Source organism: Pocillopora damicornis, chromosome 11, assembly GCF_964200805.1.
Source record: "Pocillopora damicornis chromosome 11, jaPocDami1.2, whole genome shotgun sequence".
NCBI classification, from domain to species: domain Eukaryota; kingdom Metazoa; phylum Cnidaria; class Anthozoa; order Scleractinia; family Pocilloporidae; genus Pocillopora; species Pocillopora damicornis.
In genome coordinates this window covers 7,949,057-7,972,295 of record NC_142680.1, presented here as the reverse complement: position 1 = coordinate 7,972,295, position 23,239 = coordinate 7,949,057, and the positions used below count along the sequence as shown (strand labels likewise).

The following is a 23,239-nucleotide window of genomic DNA, read 5'->3' as shown; positions in this document are numbered from 1 at the left end:
TAAGTTTTACTTTTTCTTCAATACAATCACGTAAGCACTGTTACTTTGCTTCTTTCCCAGAGGTATCTGCAGTTCGCGTAGCTTATAAAAATGCTACACAACTAATCATAAATATCCAGGCTCAGAGGCTTTGGTATAAGTATTCCAGGCTCAGAGGCTTTGATTTGAAATGAAACTGAAAATATTGTGTAACGTAGGGTCGCAGCACAATAGTCACGTGTCTTAACAGCTGCTTACCATGGTTACACTTAACTATCTGTCACACCAATGTCATACAACCCTGTAACAGTCAGCTGACCTTCATTTCCCAGTCCATTAAACAAGATATAAATAACCCAACAGGAGTTTTATTCAAAGATCGATCTGCATGCAGATAAAGAGTCTCATCTAACGCTGGGGAAGTCTCGATTGCATCCTTTATTTGTGACAGGCCAATTCTTACCTTTTGATGAAAGGGTGGACTCTTAGCGGGAATATACAGAAAGACTTCTTGTTGTGACGTAGAAGGATGTCTCACTAGGAAGAGTCAACAGAGAAGTCACGCATCTGATTCTTCTATCATAACAGCCAATATCCATGGTTACGTCACCTCGTAACAGTCAGCTGACCTTTAAATCTATTTGCCGCCCCCTAAAATAAGATATAAATAACCCTCTCACCTGGAGTAATGTATATCAAGATAGATCTGCATACTGATAAGGAATCGTATCTAACGCTGGGAAAATCGTGTTTGCATCCCTTACTTGTGACGAGTGAATATTTTCCTTTTGAGATAATCATTATATTTCTCTCTTCTTATAAGAAAGAGTAGGCCAAATCTGTAATAACGACCTATTCAACTTCCGCTTTCACTTACTTTTGGGTAATTTTCTTGAGTTAAAAAACACTTGGAACCTTGTATTTGATAATAATGTTATCACATTTAATCGTTTTAAAATAAAGTTGAAATCAGCACTTCGAATAACATGTCGGCTTCAACGGTAGGTGCGAGTTTGAAAAGAATTTTCACGCCTAATATAAAATCTCCTATACATCCCCCATACATGTACGGAAACAACCAAAATGATCGTTATATCGGGAAATGGTTAGAAGTTGTTGTTTTGTTTGGTTTTGCTTTGTTTTTTTTTTTTTTTGCGGTGTGACGTCGCGCTACTCAACATTTTGGGATCGAAACGATTACTGTAATTAACATTTGTGCTTTAATGTTTATAGGAAGCTTCAGTACACTGTAGAGGTCTGTACATAGCTACAGCACCTTGTTTTTAAAGTACGAAGGACAAATTTCAGTGGAAGTCATGGGCAAACGGAGAAACGTGACAATGGTCAAGTGCCTCTTAGTCTGAAACTTCTCTCTTGACAGCAACCACCTGTCAGACCAATGACGTGATCCCGTAACAGTCACCTGACCTTTATTTCCCACTCCCAAAACAAAATATAAATAACCCACCACAAGCATTATTTAAAGATCGATTTCAATGCAGTCAGCAAGTGTTACCACCTAACGCTGGGAAAGTCTCGGTTGCATCCTTTATTTGCGACAGACCAATATTCACCTTTTGAGGTAACTGTAATGATTTTTCTTTTGCTACCTAAGAAAGAGACGGTCAAATCTTAAATTTTGCGATCGAACGGCGACTTAGTTCACTTCCGCTTTAATATCTCTTACCACTGGGATATTTTCTTGATTTAACAAACACTTGGAACCTTGCATTTGGTGAGAATATTATCGCTAATTCAATCCTTTGTGAACACGATTGAAATCGATATTCGTAGAACATGACGGCCTCTTCAGTACTGAGGTATAACTTTGGTGGGAATTTTCATGCTTTATCATTATCTCAAATCTTCTGCACTATCCATGTACGTGCAAGTTCGTGGGCATTAGTCATGGGCGAAGTTTGTCACCTTCTTGAGCTTTTTTTTGTGGCCAAATTAGAACAGTTACTGTGATCAGTTTTTACTCTTACATCCTCAGAGGATCGATTGATTCGAAATATCGATACTTTCGTTATGCAGGAGCCAAATTGAACATCTACCAAACGTGAATTGAATAGTGCGTTCGCGTTTGTCCGACAAGTTGCATCAGTTCTTCTGAAGCCTAAAGATAAGACGCCTTCCGCACCGATAAATTTAAAGCAGGGACGACTGCTTGTGCAAGTTCGTGGGCATGAGTCATGGGCGAAGTTTGTCACCTTCTAGAGCTTTTTTTGTGGCCAAATGAGAACAGTTACTGAGATCAATTTTTACTCTTACATCCTCAGAGGATCGATTGATTCGAAACATCGATACTTTCGTTATGCAGGAGCCAAATTGAACATCTACCGAACGTGAACTGAATAGTGCATTCGCGTTTGTCCGATAAGCTGCAACAGTTCTTTTGAATCCTAAAGATAATAAGATGCCTTCCGCACCGATAAATTTAAAGCAGGAACGACCGCGGACTTTTTTCCAGCAGATTTTAAGTGTTATTTTTAGACTTCCAAAATCATGCCAAGGTAAATCATTAACTACTGTTACGAATGGCTGGCCACACGCGCTAAGATATGTTCAAAGTAACAAAGTTTTAATCCAGAGTTGAAAGGAGGATGATTGGATTATTAAAAAGAATTACGAAAATAACATACTTAAGAAAAAACGGTCAGTTAGAGGTTTCCGAAAGTGGCCATGTCAATTAAAGTTGTCATTTTGCAACCAATAACGTTACTGTGGGCGTAACCAGTGAGCCATGACACGAATTAAAAACTTAACCCCTAGGGGACTGAGGGGGTGGGGGTTTTTTGACTCAATTTGTGACATGACATTACTAATTAGGCCACCAATTTTTTTTTAATATGGCAGAAAACAATAAAACTAACACTTTTAGAAAGAGGAGATTTTGCACTTTCATTTGGTGCAATGAACTAATACATGTGTCTTACAGAAAAAATATGAAAAATCCAGAAAGGTAATATAACAGATTTTTTCCCCAACCGTCTTCAAATTAGAGAACAGAACTGAAGTGAAAACTTTGTCAACACAATAACTGTACACAATATCAAGTTCTATATACACAGAACACTTTTCCTAGCACAAAATAAAACACTACTGTTCTTCTTTTAACCATATTTAGTTGCAAACTTGATGTCAGTCAGTAGTCTCAAAATCATTTTAGTGTTCACTTGAATCAACCTTAAACCTCGATAAGTAAATTAATGTTTTGATCAATGGAAACATAAAATCATCTTGATCTCCTTTGAAGTGGTCTGCCTGGACCATTTCTTGGTCTGCCATGACTGTCTTTGAGTCTCTTGGGACCATTTCCACTGGGGTCATCAAAAAGATAACTCTGCAGTGTGTGGTAGCGCTCAAAGCAAGGTGCTGGACACATACGCACTTGGCAAACCGAGCACTCATAGACTGTTTCCACTCGTTGAATATGTATTTTACAGTTTCTGTGAGTATCAGTTGCCACAGGATGGTGAAACTGCTGGCGGTCAAAGCGGACATCCTGTACTGCTACATTGCCTCCAGAAAAGTTGTTCCGTCGAAAAGAATTTCCTCCTATCAGTTCCCGCACAAGATTCTCTTTGAATTTGACAAGGGTGACTCTAGGATGGCCAGCTCTTCTATACATGATGTGGGCATTCAACACAGCAACTTCAAACATATGAAAGAAAATTTTGTAATACCAAATATTTCCTTTCATAAGCCTGCAGCAATTTGCTATGCGTTGATCACCCAAATCAACTCCTCCCATATGGGAGTTGTACAGGTTAATCAACTGTGGTGTTTTTACCCTTCTCTCTATCTGTCCAATTCCCAAACCCTCAGGGAGAGTTGAGAGTAAATGTACCAGCTTTCGGTCCTTCCATGTCACACAGATGAGGTTGCCACTTTGACGGAAAAGCGATTCTCCCCTGACAAGGCTTTTGACCTGCTCGCATTGCTGGTCAACAATGTCCTGAGGTAGGTACTTTCTATTTCCCCTCACTGTTCCACAGGCTCTAATTCCCTTTTTTTCCAGTTCTAGAAAGAGAGGTACACTGGTATACCAGTTGTCAACAAACAATTTGTAACCTTTGTTGAAATAAGGCTCTGTTAGCTTTAGAACAACTTGCTTAGCCAAATCCTTGCTTGCTGCTGGACCCTCTTTTCCAGTGTAAATAGAAGTACCAAGTACATAGCCAGATGCTGAATCTGCTATCACAAAACCTTTGATCCCAAATCTGCTTCTCTTCAAAGGCAAAAATTGTCTGAAGTGAACACGGCCCTTGAATTTGATCAGTGTCTCATCAAGAGATAAATTCTGAGAAGGTGCATATACAGCTGTAAATCTGGGCACAAGAGCATCTAAAAATGGTCTAATTTTCCACAGTTTATCCCTGTTGGGATCTGTCTGGTCTGGGGCATTGCAATTATTTACAAAGTGGAGATATCTCAGAATGTGAAGGTAGCGGTCTCTTGACATGGTGCTAGAAAACAGCGGAGTTTTGGTGACCGAATCAGTTGACCAGTAAGCTTTCAAATTGCTTTTTTTGACAAGACCCATTGCCAATGTGAGCCCAAGCCAAGCATTTAGCTCTGGAAGGGTAAAATCGTGGAGATCACCCAGGGAATTGTCCTCAAGCTGCCGTTTTTGATGCTCAAACCGTTTGGTCTCGCGAATAATCAGCTGATAAACATCGTCAGTAAACAGAAGTTGGAAGTAATCTAAACAATTACTGTTATTGTCCATTTCTACCCTCAAACCAACCTCTTCGCGAAAATTTATGCCTTCTGGGGGTTGTATAGTAGATGTCCATCTCATATTGGAGTAGTTTTGCTCCTCGTCATCGCTGTTTTCAATTTCTCCATCACTTTCCCCTTCCTCTTCATCGCTATTTTCCTCTTCATCGCTGCTATCGACATCGGAAGGCGCTTCATGGTCAGAATCCACGTGGGCGATTCGCAGAAATGCTACAGGCAAGTCATCTTCGTCCACAAAAGTTAATCCTATCGATTCTGCAGCCGCCATTTCGATCTTTTTCGCAAACAGATGTCTTACTAATGTTTTGGCGACGCCATATTTAAATGGCAGACGCGATATCGGCAACAACTGAAGTAAAAAATTCCGGAAAATTCGTATTTCGATGTTTCGAAGAGCTCTTTTCGCTGAAAATGAGCCTCATTTTGTCATCCAGCGGTTTAATGCATAAATAGCCTCAGTTCCCCACGGGCTTGCTTTAAATAGCAACAAAAATAGAGTGATGTAATTTTCTACGGCTGTGGCCGTAGTTCGTCCCCCAGGACGCTCAATCGCATATCCTTCCACGTGTTTCGGCCGATTTGTTAAGGTCGTTTATCGATTCTAGAAAATTGGTAGCCTCCAGATTGGCGAAATTCAAACCATAACGTTTTTAAGAATTTTCCTTCAAAATATAAAGTTTGATCATTTAAGCGTGTTTAATGTATGCTAAGGCATTGTTATCTACGGACACGCGTGGATGACACCACTCGTCAAAACATGTCTATGGGATCTAACAAAGCATCTTTTCTAAGCTTTACTTTCATTTTGATTTTGTGGTTTCAAAAGATGGCATTTCTAATGACAAATTAAAAACATCGCTCATGTTAATTTTAAAATTTTTAGAAGTGAAAATTTTACAACTATATGATACAGTGCATTGCAGTGCAATAAAAGTCTCTAGGACAGATCACATTTTCATCAGACCTGAAAAAAATTCAGGCCTGTACGGGCCTGAATTTTTTTCAGGTCCTATTTATAACTACTCGTTTCAGTAGTGTTCTTAGCTGCGAGGATCCCTTAATTTCATAATGTCTTCATTTTAAGAAAGTTGCCAGTTCTTCAGGTTGGTCAATATACATGAATTGTCAAACGAATTTTCTTGAACTGATAGTTCTTACGACCATTTTATTGTTCAGTATGGATACCAAGCAGTTTTCATGGGTTTCTTAATCATGTGTTTGGGCAACTAAAAAAATTGATAAACTTTTAGTAGATGCTTGAGCCAATGTATGCAATTATTTGACAACTCTCTCTCTTGCATCACATGTCATATATAATTATGGATGTCATTAGGTGTTGAATTTTTTCTTTATTCCTCCTATGAAAATAAATTATGATGCTCATTTACTTAATGATTGCTTTTTATTTACATAGTCAGCTATGGCGCAGGTTGAAGGTGGTGCCATTCCCAAGAATAGAAGAAATGCTCCAATTTCAATAAACGTCCTACTTCTGAAGAAAAATGATTATCATGATGTCAATGGCAGCATATGCATGCCGACCCAAAGTGAAATGTCGACAATCAGAAGATCTGATCAACTAGAACAGTTCAAGAGAGATCTGGAAATTGATGCAGACATGTCAGATGACATGGTAAAAGCACATCTCGAGGCAACATTTCCTTACTTGAAAGGCAGGAGGCAAGGAAACTTTCAAATTATTCAAGAAATGCACCTAGCAAAATACATGATGTGTAATTTGTAATCATCTGCCATTGTATTCAGCTTTCAAGTTAAATTGGCTAAATTGTTTGAACCAATGAAATATGGATCTGTCCTTTGAAATTTGGGAAGAATGAGGAAACAGAACACAAACAAACAATCCGAAAAATAAAAGTGATAAACAAAAAATCAAAGACCCTGTTAACAGTACTTTCAATTCCTTTTTAGATTTTCTTGTGCAGCTGTTGTTCGAATTGACAAGGATCGCTCAAAATTTGAGTATTACGGACAACCTCGTGTTTGGGATTCCAATTTTATTAGGACCAAGATAAAAGGAAACTCAACACTTTACTTATTGGAGGTAATGTGCCTTTACAACATGTTCACCTGCATCCAGGAGATTTCTGTTAGCAGTAGGCATACTTGATTTCAAACTAGATTATTTGACATAATTGCATGATTGTATGTACTACTTTGGAACATCTTCATTTGTGTGACATTTCAGTTAAGTCTAGCTTTAACTATGAATCCATGATGCTGCAAAGAGGATGTTTCTAACCTGATGATGATTATACTAATGATAGGCCTACTCTGGGACCATAAGTCACTGTAACTTTAGGTGACTTTGGGTGATTTAAGGCAACTTTAGCAAAATTGGCACAAAAAAATATTGCAACTTAAAGTGATTTAAGGCAACATAAGGCGACTTGAGGCGACTTAAAGTGATTTTATTTGACTTAAGTGATAAAACCAAAGTTAGCAACAGTCTCTCCATAAACTTTAAAAATGTCAACAGAATCCCTTGCAATAAACACTTTGGTTACTTTGGTATGCCCATAAGTCACCATAGTCTAAAATATATAGATTTCAAATCAATTTAGCTAGAAATTAATACTTAGACAGAATTACCACAACAGGTATTGTTAAATTATACAGTCAGAGCTAGTGAACAAATAGCCAGGAAATCAGTTTAGCTAAAAATGTTCAGACAGAATTACCACAACAGTTATTGTTAAATTATTCAGTCGAAGCTAATAAATAAATAGCCAGGAAAACATCATGGGTTATATGCCCAACATCAAACAAGCCTATCATAAATATGCACATGGTGACATAAATTTTTAATTTAAGAAAAGAGACACCATTTAGATAAAACTATCAATAAATTTCCCACACATTCATTAAAAATAACATGATTATTTAAGTGTATTAATTATTTCACAAAGCTCCACAAATTATAAAAATTGTCATCTTGGTAAACTTGTCTCCCATGTTTTCGGCACTTGCACTGTCAATTTCAGGGACCCAACCAATTTGTTGTTCTCCTGCCTCCATTGGACAAAACACCCCAATACCATAATGAGAACCATATGCTAAGGTCCTTCATAAAAGTATTTCCTTTCCAGTCTCTCCAACTAATTTTCTGGCTGCAGTAAACTTCAACATCCCAGTAGTGTAACGGATGATTTAAGCGAACTACTGTCCCAGGTCAATTGTAGCTCAAAGTGTTAATCAATTCATAAACAGGATTGAAATGCAAGAACCATCTAACTTTTACCATTAGCTGCAATCTGCTGCATCGCATGGGTAAATGACATCAGTTCTGTTATCACAACTTTAGCGGCCAAAAACGTCATGCAAGAGCTTTATTTCAGTGTTTTTATTATTGTTTAAATTATCTCATTTGCAGACAAGTTATGTTAAACTTGTGGGAAGAAATGTCGAGAAAAACAAAATGAGATACGGAAACATAAGTAATTGACAGTAATTGTTACCATCATTTCATTATGACTTCAGATTCAATAAATGAATTTGACATTTACCTGATACCTTAACTTACGTGCAGCTTTCAAATAAAGGTCATCTTTTCAGTTACTGTCTTATCATTTAGCTTGATGAGGAGGATTAAAGAAAAATTTAGACATGCATAACAGATGTTACAGGAACTAGTGCATTTGACCACTGCGGAGTGTGACATAATTATAGAGCAGTTAGTAAACTTGGTAACACAATTAATTTGAAGATATTTAATTACAAGATTGAAGATCTTGAAGATTTTGACAACCGCCGTGCCACTATACTATCTGACAGACACAAATATTCACTAATGTTTTATTTGACAATGCCCAAGTATGAAGACATGACCAGTCAGTCAAATGTACATGTTGGGACACAGTGTTGTGCATTTTCAAAGGTTCAATATTTCTTGTTTATTTCTATTCCTATACTATAATATAGGCTGTTAACTCACAAATTTACAAATTTATGGCCATAAACATTAATTATTCAGAGTTAGGTAACCAGTAACTGTTAAGTTCACATTTAAAATCAATTCTTTAAATTTGTGATGGGCGTTTTAAGATGACTTATGTTTCATTAACATTAAATTCCTAAATGCTGAGTGCTGATTTAGAATGACATTCTTTGGTTATTAAGAATGTTCTGTTTTTAGTGGAAGTTGATACATTGTAGCTTCAGTCAGTCAGTTCAAAGGAAACAACAGTTTTCAAGATCATACATTAATTTCAGATCACCCAGTTAAACTTTCAGAGTGAATTATTTTGAAGCTCTTTGATGACTTTTTTTGCACAGATAAATTTAAGTTATTTCTCTGTACACTTGTCAGCAGGTTCGTGTGCATGTTGTTCTTGTGTGCACTTTAGTCACAGGACAAAACTAAGTTGTGTGATCAAATATGACTGGTGGCCATGTTTGCTGTGTAAGGTTTTTCTCAGCTCAGGAGGGTCTCATGAATGTTGATCATCAAACTGACGAAGGTGAAATGTACAAAGAGACTATCAAAGTCTCAAGATAGAGGAATATTTACACCTTTATTAGGTTCGTTGAGCAACAAAGTTCAAATCTTTTCAGTTGGTCGTAAATGATGGTGGAAGTAGCTAGAACAGATTAATGGGCTTATGCTAGAGAAATGGCCCACTTTTGTCACTCTTTACTCTGGGTTAGTTAAGTGGCTAAACTCAGACCAGTCAGTCGAGCATTTATGAATCTGCTTCCTAGGAAAAACCAATAGACCACATTTGCCATTATGTTATTGGCTGCAAAATTCAAGTAGTCTATGTCATCGAAATTCCAGCTGTGATTGGTCAGTTTCGATCTGTTAGCAAAGTTAGGACGTTATGATATCTTAACCTGGTCATTACTCCCAGGTTAAGAAAAAATTTCTTTCATTTAATCTTGATCAGGTTCTTAGACAGGAATGAAAACCTCCTAAAATTTGACATGGTTTGATGTTACTCTGGTATAAAGATTTAATGAATGTAAGCGAGAAGTTACAATTCATTTGGGTCTATGAATTGTAACTTCTCGGTTACATTCAGTAACTCTTTAAACAGAGTTGCATCAAACCATGTCTGATTATCCACCTGGTTGCCTTATGAACTTTAATATATTTTTAAAATTTGTCTCCCTCCTAACATGTGGCTTTGTAAGCCATTTGGTGTTGAGGTGCGTGCTCGAATCCAGCCGACGTCTAAATATTTTCAGGTTACTTTTATAAATTATTTAACAGCAGCTTAAGATTAAATGAAATTTAAGCTATTTCATTATAATTAGGTCGGCCTTTTGGTTTCTGGGTCTGTCAATGTCGTGAATAAGTCAGGGAAGACTTCTGTTGAGAGAATTTAGTAGCATTAGCAGTGTGTGTGATGTGAACTTATGTACACCCTGCCGGTCTTAAATAATAAACTATCAGTAACATATATGTTTGAAACTGTTTTTTCTCCATTCTTATGTAGTCTTTGGATTCAGGAAGTGACTCCACAAGCGGAATCTCTGAAAGTGAAGGTTAGCTCTCCACCTTACATAATTTATATTGAGTAAACTGACAACAGTAAAAGCTTCCTCACTCTGAGATAATTACTTGGTATTTTTCTCTGCATCTCGTTCTGCGAATGGTTACACACAATGACCAAAAATAAGCGCAAGCGCACTACGCTACAAGTTTGCCTGTCATCGAAAACTAGTTGCGATAAAGTTCGGATAAAACGCGCACTGTAGTTAGTTAAAAGAGCGTGTCCTATCAGATTACAAAAACCGGAGCTGGGCTAAAGCTGTCACGCCATCTCCCAATTTGTACTATGTCTGACCATTTCCAGAACTTCTTTATAACTTTTTTTTTCCATTAATTGAAAATGAAATTTCGGAAGAAGCGAACCGGCAAATAGCAACAGAAGAACCAAAGGTTTGCAAACATGCTAAGTGCCGTTATTGATGTTATTATAACGTCGGCGAGGACGAAAATCCTCAGAGAGAAAACGAAATGGACAGTGCGAGTTTTGAAGGTTTTTAAGCTTACGTTCGGTATTAAGAAGCAAACAAAATCAACACTCGTGTAGCATATATAGTTTTGTGTTCAAAACAGAACAGAAAAAAAAAACCAGGAATGATTAAAAATATAGCCAAACTGGCATAACTTTTAAAATTCATACAAATAATTATGGTGTCAGTGCGACTGTGATCATGCGGAGGTCCATCGCGGCTAGCTCATCATGTTGATCTCCGGTCATCGCAGAGGAGCAAATCTCAGAAATTACATCGTTTGCCCTTCGAATGCACAACTAAGAGCTTTCTCTGATATCATCTCCGATGCGTTGAGTGGAAGGCCACATCAGTCACAGCAGCCGAGGTTTACGGCCCTGTCATCCCGAACAATCTTCAAGTTCCTGTGAATTCGGCTGTCGTTCATTCATTAAACACACGCTTTGAGCAGTTTGTTTTCTTATTTTCATGCGTAAAAACTTGCATGTTTTTGTAAGCCACAATTCGGCCAGATTTTACTGAACATTTACCTTTCATATATTGTAGAAAGACAAAAAATTTAGGCTAAAGTTTTAAATTCGTCCTGCCGGACTATTTCAGTTTGAGAACTATTCCACATTGTGAACTTTGATCATTCGTCAACTTTGATGGTTTGACATTTTTGACAGCTTTGGTCTTATTCAACCAGTCAGATTTGAACCATTCCAACAAGGATTCTGATTGGTTTACTGTAGCGTGTTTTATGTGAGTATATAGAACATGCTGAAGACACAGTTTTGTTCGCTTCGTTAATTAAAATTTGTGCTGAAAATATTAAGTAATTCTGGGGAATTTAACAGATTCTTAATTATAAAACAAATGAAGAAGCCTTGGCTGCGCTCTGTTCTGTTGTACAGCACTTAGGAAACGGCCAGAGAGAAAAAACACTCGACTACGGTTCGTTTCCCCCCCCTGCACTTCTACCGTGCTCTGGCCGCTTCTTGCTTGCTTTACAACAGAACAGAGCACAGCCAAGGCTTCTTTATTTGTTAATTAAGAGCGAGACATGGCAGTTTTTACCCTAAACGAAGTCTGTAACCTACCAATTTTTCGTCGCTAGATTTCTAACCTTTAACTTTTCCTCGTTACGTTATGCTGTGCAGGTTTGAAAAAAGCTTACAATGGGAAAGACTCTTTATTGTTCCTTTCGATTTGCACATTAAATTGATTTGGTTATTTCAAGGATCAAAACTAAAAACACGGTCAACGCAAGCAAAATTTCAAACCAACATCATGCGACGAAGATCGTTTTCACATTCACATCATGCGACATTGTTGCATGCAACGGGTTGTACACGTTAGGCCACCATGTATTAATATGTTGCAAGATGTTGGATTTTGTTGGGTCAGTTCTGAAAATGGTCAAATTTTTGTTGCAACATTTTTGGATGTTGCACGCGTTTGGCCAGCTTCTTTACAGTATCTCACAACACAATTTAACAATGTTGGCAGATATTGCGTTGAAATGTTGCGTGCGTTTTACCGAGCCTCAAAATCTCCTTGATCTTGAAAAACATGTCCTGGACCCATGAAGAAAATGATACCGAAAGAGGAGTTAGGCGGATTCAATGTGTAACGTGATCAAGCTCTAACTCCCCAAAAAAATGCCTCCACGTTTTGATTTTTGCATTTTTCAAGTCACCCGGTGTAAATAATCAACCAGAGGAAGAGTTAAGAAAATCTTTGTCAAATTCTAAAGTAAGAAATCTCCTAAACAATTCTTTCTATAAAGTAAATCTTATGTCACTGTGAAACTTACGAATTGACCGGGAATTTGACTAATTACCTTTTTTATTTTGAAAATAGACAATTTTGCGAATGTGCCACAGAATCTAGATACCCTGTATCCTTACGAGGTCCAAATTAATCCTCATTGGAGTCGTCAAGAGGTAATAGATTTTTACTCCCATTTTTAGATGCCAAAACTAACCACCTGATATGGATTTATAGTACTTACAAAGATAGTATGATCCTTTTTGCTCGAGAAAAAACTCGGTGCAAAAGAAAACAATAATAATTTAGAGCATTTATATTCGAAGCGGTGTTTTAATCTCATGCACCTTAGTGACACTTCGACTGGGTGATGACTTTTGTTCCATTCTAATCGGCAGGGAGGAGGTCCTTGCGTCTTTACGTTCACTCCAAAGCTGTCATCAGCCATTACATCAGTGTCGGCTGTCTTTGACTCCATAGGAAAAATTTCACTACAAATGTTGCCGGAAGATGATGAATGTCAATGCTTAGGCAAAATACCAGGTTTGTATCCGATTTCACCTTGCTTCATGACTTTGTAATTACTTTTCGTGCAAACATGTCGAACGAAATGTTGAACTTTCTATGCACAAAAAGCGGGAAAGTAGGACAAGAGCCTATCATAAGTTGGTAGTTTAGTATTATAAACTGAATGATAACGTAAATCGGCCAACGTAAATAGTTTAAAAGCTGGTGTTTCGAGCGTCAGCCCCTCGTCAGAGCGAATGATGAAGGGCTAACGCTCGAAACGTCGACTTAGAAACTCCTAACGGTGGCTAATTCACGTTATCAACTCATATGATAAAACCAAATTATCTGATTACGTAAAGGCAAGCAAGTGTTCAGGCTCCTTTCAGGTTCGAATTCTCTCTTAGAGCTATAACTTCTCCTTTCTTTCTCTCCAGTCTTTCATAAAGATCATTTCGTTTTTTAGCTATACACTGGTAACTCATTCGCTATCTTCCTCGCCCCCAAAAAGGGATCCTCAGGCTGCTAAAGAAGGTTTTTCATCCTTCACTCTTTCCACACTCTTCCACATTAAGCTCGATTAAGAGAAACCCATTCTCAACCCATTTCTCAACAGATCGAGAGACAAGTTGTCCCTCGATCTTTGATCTGCCAACAAAGGAAATTTCTCTTACGCATGACGTAGGCCTCAATGGTCCGATGTCAGATAACATTCGTCCTTAAGTAAGTTTACTGGTGGACTTTTTAAGGGAGGAAGTTGCTTGTCCTCTACTCATCAATCTGACTTATCGACTAGGAAACTTTGGAACTACTTTAATCTAAATTCTCCCTAAAGATCCCTCAAACGTGACGTGCTTAAACCTGCTCAGAGTCTCTATACCAGTCAACTGTCAAGTCTACGTAGCTTGCGGTTCAGCCTTGTGTTCAGCAGAACCGTCTTAGTCTTCCTGAAACTAGTCATCCCACCAGAGAATTATGTGTCTTAGTGTCCTTCTGTTTTTTTATTTCTTTTGCCTTGATGCTACACAGACAGTCGACCTTTCCGCCTAATACCGTGGATGTCTTGGAAATGACCTTTGTCCACACAAGGAATTTGATATTGTAGTTGTAATCTTATGACCAGTGTGTAGCTTTGAAGGAAATATATTAAATAAGTTGAAGGCCCTTTTACAGCCAAATTTTGTTGAAATCATCCATATTTGATACACAAAATATATCACGGATGTGAAAGATCCTTAATTTATTACCTCTTTCTTTTCTACAGCCTCAAAGGAACCGGGCTGGGTTACTATCACACTTCGTGCCGATCAGGGTCCCTACAAACCTGTTTTGGGGCGCACAAAAATATATTATGAAAAATCCCCTTGGGAAGAGTTTCTCGAGGAAATTGTTTTTAACACTGACAAACAGAAAGAGTTCTATGAGACGGTCATTAGTCGTAGAAATGGAAGCTCTGGAAACCGTGAAAGTGGAGGCAATGGCAGTGGAAACAGTGGAGGTCTAAACAAACGATGTGGAAAACAAATCGGTGAGGCTTTTGGTGAGTTAATTTGTCGCGGTGTTATGTTGAAAGTATTTTTGTCGCCAAATTCATAGCACTATGAGGTGAGTATAAGAATCCTGTCTCATGATAACGTTCATAACGTGCAATGTTTCAGGATCCTCACAGCCATCCCATGTGTTGGGCATCCTGATTTATACAGCAGCAAGATATGGTGCTAAGGAGTTCATCGAAATCATCTTCAATTCCTCTGCTGGAGGAGTGTTATTTAATTGTTACAAGGACAATGCTACTTTGCCAGAGTCTGTTGCGAGGGATTTTGGCAACGACGAGATTGCCAATTACCTTGAAGAAATAACAAATAGGTAAAGTTTGTTGAAGTGCAGTAGAAGAAACGTTAACAACAATGTATCTGCCTTTCTTTGGTCTTTCTCACCTCGCTCTATTATTCGCAGCGAGGTCAGCTAAGAGGTTTCTTAATTTTAAACTGCCATTCACCTATTTCTGCACCATGAAACGATCAGTAAGCAAAAGCTCTCCATGGAAGAAAATGACAGTGGCAGAGAGCAGACACCTAATGCTCAACTGCATCTTGAGCACAAGTTCAACAATTGTTAACTCCAAGGTTGCTTCATCAAAACAAGTGCCAGATATCATAATCCATTTATTGGAATCAAACTCCTTATTTTGTGAAAAATCTCTACAGTACTGAGTAACTTTTAATTCTCACTGTTGTAAGTAAAGGAAAATGATCGTTGACGTGGGTTCATTGAAATTTGCACTTTTTGTATTGCTCCTTGAGCAGATTCTCTCAAGAGATCCAGAATGGTAAACAGTTTAGTCAGACGGTGGATTGGTCAGAGCTAGTGAAAGCTACTGAGGAAGCCCAAACGAAGATGAGTAAGTAAAAAGGGTGTACCCGTAGCCCACCATCTAATGTTTGTCACTAAAACTTTAAATGATGCATAAACTTTATGATTTGAAATTTCTTTTTTACATCGCTCTCAGTTCATTGACCACTTATTTTTACCCTAATTACGAACAGATCAGAATACTGACGAAAAACACGCCAATCAGGTGGAGGGTGGCTATTCGGCGGATGTTGAGTTATCATCCAGTGCATCATCAGACCAGGAAAACCCTGATTACGATGGTAACATTCCGACCATGTATTTCAAGACCGGTTATTAAAACGGAGTTTAACCATTATTTGGCAAAACCACGTTCTAATTAAAGTTTACGATAGCCAAGCGTTTGATCTAAGCGTTGATTTCTCTGAGCAGGTATGTGTTATAAATTGTTTAAATAACTGGACCGCAACGTTTGGTAATCTCAACAATTGCGTAAGAATTCTTTTTACTTTGGCAATTACGTTCGGAATTATGTATAAGCATGCAGTATGTTGAGTTTGGAGAGCCACAAGTATTATGGAAAAACATCCCACCATAAACTAATTCCATTGTAAAAGCGGTTGCAAATTAAAAGAAAAACCTATAGGGATTTAAACAGTGAGTTAAACAGACTAGTTTCTAATGTAAGTATCATATATTTTTTGACCAATTTTTGAGCGGTTTTTTTTTTTTTTTTCACCTTGCTCTCTGGTTACAGTTCTTCCCTCAATCGAAGACTTGGTATATAGTGAAAATGAAAGCGAGGAGAAAAGTGTCATCTTAAAGGAAAGCAATGAAGAATCCATTACGTCATCCGCAGCAATGTCAATGCAAACTAAAGATAGTGCTACAGGTTCCGTTGTAGGAAAGATTGACGAAGGTACATCCCAGTGTAATTGCCGTTTTTGCAGCGAGTACCAAAAGAACTTGTTCTTCATTATAATCATAAAAGAGATTAACAATTTCCAAGTTAAAAGAGCTACTCTGTAAAATCCCAACGTGAACATGAATATCTTTGCGTAAACTTTAATTAATCCTGCTAATCGTTATATTAAACAGTGTAAGGGATATATTTTGCTTTGCCACTGCCCTGATGTCGTGCAGTGCAGTGAATCGTGGGTACTCTAACAATGATGTGGGTAAGTTGTTTCTAAAGACTCTTTATTACGTTACAGTAGCCGCGGATGTCAATACGTCATTGGATTCTTTTAAGGTAATCGTCGTTATGTAACGTTCTGTTTACTTAAAAAACGGTATTTTCCAAACAGTGCTGGTTAAAAATTACTATTTCCTGAAATAGAGAAATTAAATGTGAATTATACTTATTTAAGGGGACTTGAAAGTCGACCGACTTGTCGAGTTATTTTGAGAAAAGTAAGATGAAACCACTGAAGTATCGTTAAAAAAATTTAATGACGAGGCCTATGTTCTTAAGCAGCTACCTGGGTTTTAAGATCAAATGTTTCTTGTTGGACTTTTTGTTTATACACAAACAACTGATTTTTTCGCAATTTCTGACATTATTTGAACCGGCATTATTCGACACAAACAAGTGTTTTCTACATCTATTTTAAGTGTTGTCTCTGGACAAGAATAATATGTCGTTGTAGCATGTCTGATTGAAATGCTTTCGATACCTCTACGGCTTGAATTCGGACGATGATTTGGTGATAGGGAAGATGTGTTGGTCTAGTATCTGCTTTTAGACTGAAAAATGCAAGGAAATACTCACGAAAATGCAAATGCTAGGAAATACAAACGAAATTAAAAAGGCAAGCGCAAGTGTCAACGCAAGAAATGAAAGAATTTTTATATTCTCACACGCTCCTCAAGCGTGTGAAACGTGGTAACACAAATCAAACGCAAGGCGAAAAACTAAGTTTCCATCGGTTCCATGTCACCATGACACAGTTCAAAACAAGACGGCGTCGACGTATTCTGTCATTTCGGAAGAAAAACTTTGGGAAGAGCGTGCAGAAATTTCCTGTACTTTCCGACGAACCTTGCTCAGAATTTAAAGAAAAATTGAAGAAGAGTCTTGGTTGGTAAGAAGTCGCTAGAGAAGTACGCCTAAAAGACGGTATTAGGTATCGCAGAACAAAAGCTGAGTGGCCTCCTCATTGACATTCTCACAAGGAAAGCAGAATTCATGGAAAAGCAATGCGAGTTCCTGGAACAAAGAGCAACTGGGATTTATGATCGAAGACCTCATTAAAAGTAAGAATCTGAAGAGGTGAAAATTCTTAAAGATGAAGCAAATGAAATCGACGGATTGGCTTCAGTGTATAGGCAGTGACCCATAAACTAGGACTCGAAATTCTGACTTTTGTTACAGGAAAATTTAGTGATTTTCCGTGTGTTTTAGAACTTATTTATTCATTTGTTTTTCCAAAATTTTAGCCGTATTCATTATTTACGAGCTCTTTCATTGCAATGTTTTAAAAAGATAAAATCAACAATAAGATCTTCCACTGCCAACTAGTACAAATGGCTTTGTACTCGCCTCCTTTGTGCACTTGTATATCGGTCCTATTGTGATTTCGTTTCAAGTTGACATTGTTAAGTAAATATTCCTGGAAGCGACCTTTCCTGGTAAATTACTTCTCGGGAAAGTTGCCAGCTGAACTTGCGTCCGTAAATTACTTCTTTTCATGCGATAATTTTCCTCTTTGTCAGTTGTTCAAACTCCAGCATCGTATAGATAGGCAGAAATTTTTAATTGACTTCTCACTTTTACTTGCTGAGATATGTATTTTTAATTTTGAAGTTGTGAATTCAATCTCCGTTTTGTTAGTTAGAATCGATAACTTCAAAGAGACATTTTCCGCTTCTTTAGTGAAACTATTCAAATGTTGTAAATTTAGAGAACAATAGAACCACGCGCTCAATAGTACTTAAGGAAGTACCTTGTGAAGCTTTTTAGATTACATAGGCGACTGCGTGGCGATTACATTCATGACTGTATGGCTATGACAAAGTTAAGTACGCTAGAGTTCATGTCGGTTGTCGAGATGAACTGAAATAAACCTACTGTGGAACAAAACACGGTCTAATCCTTGACGTCCGTAGCAAGCTCGCTTGAAGCAGGTCTTCGTGTACCAGGAAACCGCGACGAGTTTCTGTTTCCGTTGTCAAAGTGGTCTCTACCGAACTATTTTCCCCGTTATTGTTGCGTTCCCTGCAAAAGTCCAGTTAGTGCGGAAAACCTCTCGTCACACAAGAGCTTGGATGGTCGTTGAACAGATTCCCGACGCATGGCAACTAGAATCAGAGTGTTCCCGAGAATTGCAGTAATGGAGAGAAGGATATTCAACACTGAGACACCTTTCAAGTATTCCAATTTTCCATCCGCAAAACTTGACGTAAAACTTAACAATTCTTTTATTTAAGTCCATTTTTTCTGAACCAGTGAAGCTGTTTGGCTTCATTATTCTCAAGCAATTTTCGTAACACCGATGTTTCCAACATGCAAAGCCAGCTGGTGTTATCTTTGACGTAACACCTTTTGGAAAAAAAGACTTCGCCCGCAGGGGCCGCCTGTGGCAACATTGACGCATTTCATTTTGGGGACGAAATTTCAGAAAAATATTTCGTGAAAGCTCTTAATAATTATTACAAGAAAATGGTGTATTGTGGGCTAAGAATGCTTTAGAAAGCAATAAAAATCTAAGGAATAAAGGTTCTTAGGATATTATTTGATTTTTAAATTTCTTAAAAATAAGATATCGTGATTCTAGAGTTTTAGAAACGCAACCATTTCATCCTAGCCAGAATCTTAAGGGCTCATGGAGTTAACTTGACAGGTTAAAAAAAAATTGAGAGGAACAAAAAGAATACAGCCATGTGTGAATTTTATTTTTTGACTCACTTATGTAGTAATCAAGATCTATTGACAAATGAGATATCGCAAATCTCATCTATATTTGGACCTTTTCGAAAGTCTTATTCAAGTTATTTGTTCTGGGATTCCCAGTATCTTGAGATCTGTAATATATTACTTCCAAGAAATGATTTTCTCCATTTTGTGTTCATTATTACGTTGTCACGTTCGGTTTGAATTTGATATCATGAAGAGGGAAAAAAGTAGTGCTACTGGCCGAAATTGCCTCCAAAGTAACCGCTCTGGGGTAAGATAGAGCTTTTAAAATTAGACGAAGGAAAATGAAAACAACTTCTTCTGGCTACAAATTGTCCTGATAACTCTTTTAAGGCATATTACTTCAATTATTCCATGACAGCATCAACTAATCCAACTGGAGGGCAAAAATAAACATGGAAAGTTTATTTTAAAACGTTTTTTAAACAAGTTTTCCTTTTAGTTTGGTTACAGTAACTGTGTTCTATTCTATCAGATAAGGATATTTGATCAGCCAGTTGAAAGTGGACAAATTTTGAGTTTTCGTTCGAGTCACAGTGCTCCTCCAACCAAGATTCGCTACCATGCAAATGATGGATTTAACATCTTCAGTGCAGGTATTATGAGTGGCGTTGTTACATTTTCCATAAATGCTGAAGAGTAATGACTACATGCATTGCACACTCAAGCGAACCTTAAATCACAATGAATTTTCTCTTCATCTAAGTAGTTTGGAAAGCTGAAAGACTCTAGAACAAATAATTGTGTTTCAAGTCGACACTCTTAATCTCCACAGTAGCAACGAACGCTTTTCATTCGACTAATTTACTCTTGTGTTTTTCATGTTAACATGTTCCCACCAATAGCATAGCTCCATCTTTCTGAATATAACCACAGAGAACCCACAATTCCTCTGCTCGCCCTGACGAAGAGATAAAAAAAGCTCGAGACGTCAGCCTTTCAAACTCTTTACGGTGGCCAATTTACATTAGGAAAGCAAATTATCTCGCAAATCACTATGTCTTTGGTGTTATAACCACGGTACTTGCACTTCGCCTGTTCTAACTTAGAGGACAGACTGTAGTTACAAGATCAATTCTGGCTCTAGAGTGTTAACAGATAAACTCAACATCCCCCTCTGTTAGGATTCGTTTTTAGCTCGGAGTGCGTAAAACTCAGTCTCAAAACAGTGGCGATAAATAACTTCTAAAAAGGAATTGTCTTTAATAAAAGAGGGCTTTGTCAAGACTAGAGATAGTTACGTTTTTTTTTTCCTTAGAATTCCTTTTCAATCCCAGTTTTTTGGAAATAAAACAAGTGGCGTGGGTGATTAATGAAGAAATGTAAAATGGTTTCCGTGTTTACATAGCCTGATGTAAACACGCGGGAGGTTGGGAGAACACGAGATAAGCGTAGGAAACCACGACGCGAAGCGGAGTGGTTTCCAGCTTATCGAGTGTTCTCCCAACCTCCTAAGTGTTTACATCAGGCTATGTAAACACAGAAACCATTTTACATTTCTTTTATAAAATAACTAATGAAAGAGGAACGAAAACCGTGTTTACATACGCTCATGTAAAATGGTTTTATGGCCAATCAGAGCGCGCGTACTATTTGAATTATTTTATAATTTTACTTCGTACTGGCTTTTAATTAGAGTGAACGGACGACATGTCAATTCGCAGATGTCCTAAACATACAAATTCTCACACTCAGCATCGAAAAGTGATGATAATAGACAAATTGGTTAGTTACGAAATGTGAGGTAACAAGAGGAGTTATAATCATTCATTGATCAGATTTTGGGAACAAAAAGGTAACCTGCCTCTTGTTGCTTATTTTGTTCAGGTTCATTAACAAAGAAGTCCAAGAATCGTGGAGTGGATAGAGAAGTGTTGAAATTAACACCTGTTGTGGACTTTATTCCAGGTATGCGCTCACAGAATAACTGCTAATTGACAGATCGTCCACCTGAGATGGTCAGTCTCGTATGGAGTACTTACTTTCTGACCAAAGTCCTGGAATTTCAAAGCTTCTTGTCAAATATAAGCTCCTTAGTTATCGCAGTTTACCGCATTTTTTGCGTATTGACTTCTACGCATGCGAAATAATATTTTCAATGTGTTTTAGAATTCGGTGACGTAAAGGAGACCACAGCTGAGGGAGATATTACATCTATTGTTGCTGACAAAGGACAATCTTGTACGTTTGAGTTCATTGAAGAACTCACCTATGTTCTTGACAAAATGAGATGGAGACCTGAATATGTAAGTGGTTTTCTCCTATAATTGCACTTTTCGTGCTGTTTACCAAACAACTGTATATATATATTTATATATATCTATATGTATTATTTGCCGGCTGGGACGGGGAGCAATTTCAAGACCGAGGACACAGTTTTTAACCATACGGACCGACCCCTAGCCGGTAAACAACATATTAACTTTTTTAAAATTTGACGAAATTCTTTCCGAAAGAACCCGAATGATTTAGGGCTGTAAATACGGCAAGATCTTCCATAAACTGAACGATTTTTGAGCGAGTAAATGGTACTGAGTTAAAATAGAGGTGATGCAAATTAAAGAGAGATGCCTCTCCGAAACATTTTCATATGCGTAACGAAAGAGGTGATTTAAAATGCTTCCAAACAAACTTTGAAACATTATTTTACAAGTATCTGTCACAATCTGACACCTGTCAATTAGGGAGCACGTAAGAAAAAAAAAGCGCAAGAACATTTGAAAAAAACGGAACTAGTTTGGCAAGGACTGTCACGACAATGTTTTCTTCAAAAGCAGTCAGTGATCTAACGGAAAGTATTATTCACACTCATCGACGATTCATTCAAGTACGAATATTTACCTCTGCTCATTAAGTAAACGGCGAGGAAAGTAATCGTGAGTAAATTCAAACTTTTTATTTTGAAGTTGTAAGTGTTGGTTCGTTTGTTTGCTGCAATGGCGTTTGTAAATCTGGTCTTTCCTCCACAAAAACTAAATTCGAATGGCACACTCCAACGAAACACACGGGGATTTAATGCGGCCTTTTCTCATTAAATTCCTTCAGTTTCTGTTGTGCAATTTACGGTACAAATGTCCAAATTGAACGGACTTGACTCACCGAGAGCGTATATTCTTTGTCAAACTTAAATTAAAACTTCGCTTGCTTTTTCACTACGAGCAAATTGTTTGAGAAAATTCAGGTATTAAATGAATGAAAGTTCCATCGTTCAGTTTAACTGTAACCAAATACTTCACGTTTTAACTTTCTATGTACTTTTTGTGAACGATTAAAATTAAAATGGCAAAGAAAGTTGGGATGAACTCGGCGACTCACGAAAGCGTTACCGTAGCCCGTGGGCAGAGATAGGAAAATACTGACCGTCTATCTTTTTGCCTACCACAGGAACTAGTGCCTACATTCCTTCAAACTGAAGAAGATCAAACTGATGAAAAGGTGAGTTTTTCTCGCAGGGTGAACCCTAAGTGTAATACTAAGAATAGTATGTGCCAGGCTCTGGCAAGAAAACGACCGCGCGTAAATCGACGGGGGTCAGGCAAAGAAAAAAAAGAAAGAAAACGTTACTCTGACAGCCTGAAAGCACACCACCTAGTTATTATAACGTGCGCCTATACGTAAACGTTTGACCACTGTGTTCCTTGTGGCTCGCCTGCTGCTTCTCTCACCTCCTGGCCGAATAAGAGGGTATAAACAGAAGTGATTGATCTGTAACTTTTCCTTACAATGTCTGTACATTATCCGGAAAACGGGTGTTTATAATAGACAAATCCTGTACCGTGGACGGTGTTTTCTTGATATTGCGTAAAATTCTCTCAATTACCTTCCAAGAATCATGTAACAATGAGAAGGGAGAATTACTCATTACATACTAGAGAATTCACTTAAATTTTCATTGCCTTTACTTTTTTTAGGATGCCAAGTCTTAAACTCCAGACATGAAACACCTTGAACATTGCAGCAGTGTCCTTTCTTGGGAAAATTCCTGCGCTCTATAGGAAAGCAACCTTT

At 37.7% G+C, this 23,239-nt stretch overlaps 2 protein-coding genes across 2 annotated transcripts; one reads left to right on the top strand and one right to left on the bottom strand.

The window, feature by feature from the left end:
• The first annotated feature begins 1,456 nt into the window (after window positions 1–1,456).
• On the top strand, window positions 1,457–23,157 carry LOC113674400 (uncharacterized). Its single transcript, XM_089188421.1, has 16 exons — window positions 1,457–1,561; window positions 6,140–6,405; window positions 6,655–6,787; window positions 10,182–10,230; window positions 12,550–12,632; window positions 12,855–12,999; window positions 14,228–14,503; window positions 14,622–14,829; window positions 15,270–15,364; window positions 15,510–15,617; window positions 16,073–16,234; window positions 16,530–16,567; window positions 19,707–19,827; window positions 21,341–21,477; window positions 22,616–22,666; window positions 23,143–23,157. Exons 2-16 carry the CDS (start codon window positions 6,146–6,148, stop codon window positions 23,155–23,157), a joined length of 1,881 nt encoding a protein of 626 aa, XP_089044547.1. The 5' UTR covers window positions 1,457–1,561; window positions 6,140–6,145.
• Window positions 2,870–5,177, bottom strand: LOC113670512 (piggyBac transposable element-derived protein 4). Its single transcript, XM_027186669.2, has one exon. It carries the CDS (start codon window positions 4,991–4,993, stop codon window positions 3,218–3,220), a length of 1,776 nt encoding a protein of 591 aa, XP_027042470.2. The 5' UTR covers window positions 4,994–5,177; the 3' UTR covers window positions 2,870–3,217.
• Window positions 23,158–23,239: the final 82 nt, after the last annotated feature.

Coding starts and splice junctions, on each gene's coding strand:
- LOC113670512 (XM_027186669.2), bottom strand. CDS start 4,993: ATGGCGGCTGCAGAATCGATAGGATTAACTTTTGTGGACGAAGATGAC.
- LOC113674400 (XM_089188421.1), top strand. CDS start 6,146: ATGGCGCAGGTTGAAGGTGGTGCCATTCCCAAGAATAGAAGAAATGCT. Junction 6,406..6,654: donor CCTTACTTGAAAGGCAGGAG/GCAAGGAAACTT, acceptor ATTCCTTTTTAG/ATTTTCTTGTGCAGCTGTTG. Junction 15,365..15,509: donor GGAAGCCCAAACGAAGATGA/GTAAGTAAAAAG, acceptor AATTACGAACAG/ATCAGAATACTGACGAAAAA.